At 27.8% G+C, this 5036-nt stretch overlaps 1 protein-coding gene across 2 annotated transcripts; it reads right to left on the bottom strand.

Annotated features, from left to right (window-relative positions):
* Positions 1-295: 295 nt before the first annotated feature.
* Positions 296-3674, bottom strand: LOC8267232 (phosphoglycerate mutase-like protein 4). Of its 2 annotated transcripts, XM_015721231.3 has the most exons (8): positions 3527-3674; positions 3335-3413; positions 2796-2846; positions 2600-2710; positions 1821-1952; positions 1208-1209; positions 977-1052; positions 637-875 (listed from the first exon to the last, which is right to left on the bottom strand). In XM_015721231.3, the coding sequence occupies exons 1-8, from the start codon at positions 3553-3555 to the stop codon at positions 783-785; spliced, it is 573 nt and encodes a 190-aa protein (XP_015576717.1). In that variant the 5' UTR covers positions 3556-3674; the 3' UTR covers positions 637-782. The 2 variants fall into 2 exon arrangements, with proteins under 2 accessions (XP_002522316.1, XP_015576717.1); XM_002522270.4 differs by lacking the exon at positions 1208-1209 and having other exon boundaries at positions 296-875.
* Between the last annotated feature and the right edge of the window lie 1362 nt (positions 3675-5036).

Here is a 5036-nt window from a genome sequence, read left to right as displayed (position 1 = left end):
ATCAACTTTAAACTTAACCAAGTGAGACAACCGAAAAATCACATCTTATTTCGATTCATATCTTATGCTTAGAATTTTCCCATATACCTAAAGCAGCCATGAAATGCAGTTGATCCGTCTTTGTCATTCAACTTTAACCATGTGATTTCACGTTCGCCTAAAAACACATCCTTATCCATCTATACTTCTATCGGTATCTGTCAATTCCCTCTCAAGAAACTCAACCTAAGCATCTTTGTTAGGCTACATATCAAATGTACAATGGGTATTTCCAGTTCAGATTAATAGCAGCATCTCCATGAAGAAGCAATTCTTTCACATTTTAACAAGGCCGTAAAAGTATGCTGTTCCAATAAATGTGTAGACAATAATGAAAAACATGAGAATATCTACCTACTCTGAAGTGTATGTCTTCACCTATAGGCTAGGTCGATAAATGAATATTAGTTTTAATGTTTTAATGCTAAAATATAAGACACTCACCTATTCGTTATTATGTATACACCTAAAGTAGGTAAGTCTCATCCGAAAAAGAGACCATTTCTTTCCACAATGTCAAATTGACTTCCCTCCCTCGGCATTCTTTTTCCCCTTTTGGAGTATTGAAGTTTGAAATAATTGCAAAGTGAGCCTCAGCACACAATGAACGAACTAGCCGGAAGTTGTGTCCCCTCCAAAACCGGACTCCATGTATTGTGTCCGGTTCAGATGACTAACATCACCCCAAACTTTTGCAGTCCACTTATTCCTATCAAATATGTGAAAAATATTAACAGATGTATTCAAAACCTTTCCTGCAGGCTTGTTATTGGGGCAAGCCTGCCCGTACAAGGCCCTAATGACACCCCCATGAGTAACCACAACAACTCGCTCTCCTGCAAGGGACATAAATAGTATAGAATGTTAACTTGACACATCTCTGCAAAAGCTCCACAATGGAAACATAATGGATGAGACATGGTCACTATCAAGATACCTCTATGCTTCCTAGAAATTCTTTGCAAAGAAGATATACTTCGCTGATAAAGTTGATCGAGACTCTCTCCACCGCCCTGCAAATGTAGTAAATTTGAGCAAATGTAGTAAATTTGAGCAAATGTATATTGAATATTTTAACCAGATGAATGATAATAGTTCATTAATATTTATTTCAGTAGACCGCCACTTTTCTCCAGCATAGCTGATTCTTTACAGAGCAGATTCTTACAACTGAAAAATATCATAATCAGAAATAACTGTATCATTTAAACTAGACAAAAGCAAAGATGATAGTACAACAGAGAAATGCTCTATAACTGTAACACTGATAATAAACCATCTAATCAAGTTTCAAAATAGAAGCAAACAAACCACCAGGTTAAAATACTACAAATATTTATGTATAGACCAGAAGCAAGACATATATATTAGCAAAGAGGCGTTTTACTGATTTGTAATGGTTATAGTCTGATAAAAGCAATGCAATAAATATCTATAACCAAAAAAATGTCATTAATAAAATGAACAGTGAAATGAAATTATCCTTTTGGGATTAATTACATGAGATGAATGCCAATTGATTTGTATTTCAATTATAATTATAATTATTTTACCATTTCTTCCTTTAGAAGTCAGCATGGGAATACACAAAAGGAAACCAAAGCATATAATTGAGATTTGAATCCTGATCTACTACAAAAAAGAAAAAATATCTTTAGCCAAAAATTATTGCTCAAGCCTATTCATGTGATACTGTGATAACTTTACAAGAGGTCTACAGGACTAAATAGGTGAAACGAATAGTGATCCAAATATAAAGCAATAAAATTTATTTGACTTACTGGAATATCTTGATTGGTTCTACGATTTATAAAGGCCTGGTAAGCTTGAGGACTAACTCTGGCAGCATCTTGTAGTACAAGGCCTTGAAGATCTCCTAAATGTCTTTCCCGTAGATCTGCATCTTTAATAACCTGAAAGTTTAAACCCAAAACAAGTGGGACAAATAGTAATTGCCACAGATAAAGTTCAAGATTTTCAAATTGCTGTGTTGGACCAAATTTGGCTTTTACAAAACATTTGATCGCAATGAGAAGAGTCTTCTGATAATGCAGTGTCTTTGTATTTATCTATCAGCAAAAAAGAAAGCAAGAAACTGAATTCTAAGAAGTAGATTTATGCATATCCACTAATGATTAGGTTCAAAAGAATATGTATAAGACTTGCACTTTACATTTACTAAAATAAGCAAATGAAAGAAACAATTCATAGGGAGGATTAAAGTGGGAAAGGAAAGGGTACTTCAGTATAGCCAGCTTTAAATGATTGGAAAAAGATATGTCATTATGTTCACTATCAAAACCACGATTCCATGTGCTGTTATTATTGTTGAGTTGATGGACAGAAGACGAAAAGAGATATATGGTTCATTCGTCCACTGTACTTCTATCACATGCTTATATGTGGTATGCCACAACTTGACAAGTACATTGGCTGACAATTATGAATAAGATTACTGCATATAATCAAGTTGTATAGAAAGTGATTTCATCATGTAAGAAATGACTTGACCGTATTAAGATAAAATACAATTTCGGAAAAATAGCAATGAGGTCGATACCTCTAAGCCACCACAGCTAGCAGCAATGATCTCTGCAGTCACAAGAGCTCGCTTCAAGTCAGAAGAATATACAGCAGAGATTTTATGCTCCTTGGAAAGTCGATCAGCCACCTTAAAAAATAATAGAAAAGGAATTCCTAGCATTAGGAATGGAGAATAGCAAACAAGTCTGAGGTACAAGTACAATCATACAAACCAAAGCTGCTTGCTGTCTCCCAGCATCATTCAATTCAACATCAAGATGTCCCTATGAAAAGATAAATAATGTGGATTAAAGGCAATCTGAGAATTTAGATAATGTAATTAGAGTATAGACAAAGTCTGTAAACTACATTGTTCGGAAGGTATAAAAAATGCAGGAATTCAATTCAATTGAGTTCAATTTAGTCAAATCTCATTTTTGGAGAGGTCATAGTTGCTAGAATAGATACAATTCTTTCAACTCTAGAAAAACAGGATATTTTGAACGAAATGATATCAAGCCACGAATGACATGATTCTGTAAGAATCCAATTTAATTGAATTCTTTGGCAGGAATTCAAATCTTCCGAAGCAATATATAACATGTTATCTATCAACCTAAAATTACCTAAATGCACAGACAGTCACTAAAATATACCTAAAAGTTCAATAAATATTAAACAAACAAATTCTTTAAAACAGAATAAAAACTAGATCAATTCAACTTTGGGAAAATAATGGAAATAGGTAACAAAAAAGAAAAGATATTAATACCTGAAGTCTTCCATTAGCATTCCATTCTGTTTCACCGTGACGCACTACAATTATCTCAGTATAAGGTAAACGCGTGGAACTGGCAACACACATACATAAACAGTTCGAAACTCGTTTTAAATTTAATAATAAATCTCGGATACAAATACAAAACGAAGAAATTTTTTCTAAAAAGAACTCCAAAATTGAGACCTGGGATTAGACTCGGGCAGCTCCGCCATTTTGACAAGGTGAGTTGAGCGCTGAGTCAACCAGGACAGAAAAAAGCGTGACGGATAGCTTTATGATGCTAGTAGGGTCAAAAACTGAGTTTATAATTTCCTTTTGACTTGGGTTAGTTTTTTTAATAAATTTTTGTTAAATATATTATTTCTTATTTAGTTTTCTTTTTTTCTCGAAATATATCTTTTAGTTTTTTAAGAAAATAGTTTTAAAATAATAATATATATATTTATTATATTTAAAAAATCTTAATAGTCTCTTAAGTTTTTTTTAATTATATTCAAAACTAGTTGTTTATTTGTGTAAAGCACGACCGTTGTTATTATTTTTATTATATAATTAAATTAATAGATAAAATTTTATTATATTTTTGACATCTAATATTAATTTATAAAATTTTAGATAATAGTAAATTAATTCTTTTAATGTTTCTAATTTTTTAAAATTTTAAATTTTACTAATGTAATAATATAAAAATTATTTTTAAAAATTATTTATTAATTAATTTTGATATTATATAAATTAAGATATCAATATAATCAATATTATTATTTATTAGGATTAAAAATTAATTTATTATTATATAATATTAACAATACAATTTGAAATATTATTTTTTAGAATTAAAGTATTATAAAACTAATTTATTAACTAAAATAATATTAAAATATAAATAATTTGATATTATTATAATAGAATTAATATTATTATCTCATTAAAAAATTATTTATTAGTTAATATAATATACTATTTCTTAGAATTAGAGTCGGTGTTTAATTAGAAATATAATTTATAAATTAATAACAAATTATATATATATATATATATATATATATATATATATATACATTAATTTCGAGACTTAAAATTTTTTTGACATGAATGTTTAATTTTTGATATATATACTTATTTTTTATACATAAAATTTAAATTTATATGTAATTCTGTAGTTTTTTCTATTAATTTATTGATACATAAATTACATTATTAATTAAACACGGACTCTAATATTAAAAGAAGTATATTAATTATATTTTAATATTATCTTAACTAGTAAATAATTTTCTAATTAAATAATGATATTAATTCTATCATAAGAAATAACATATTAATTATATTAGATAACAATTCTAATTCTAAAAAATTTTAAATCATGTTTTTAATATTAATATTTAATAGAAAATTAATTTTTAATTAATAATAAATTTTTAATTCTAAAATATATTGATATCAATTATATTGATATATTAATTTATATAGTATTAAGATTAATTAATAATTTTTATATATTACATTAATAAAATTTTAAAAAAATTAAGTACATATAAAACTAGTTAATTTACTATTATTTTTTAGAATTTTATAAATTAATATTAAATTTTTAAAATTTAATTAAATTATATCTACCAACTTGATTTTATAATCAAAAGTAATAATAATGGTCACGCAATACACGCACCGATAAACGACTAGTTATACA

Source organism: Ricinus communis, chromosome 7 (genome assembly GCF_019578655.1).
Source record: "Ricinus communis isolate WT05 ecotype wild-type chromosome 7, ASM1957865v1, whole genome shotgun sequence".
NCBI lineage: Eukaryota > Viridiplantae > Streptophyta > Magnoliopsida > Malpighiales > Euphorbiaceae > Ricinus > Ricinus communis.
Note: the sequence above shows the minus strand (reverse complement) of the source record. Positions and strands in the feature narration are given on the sequence as shown.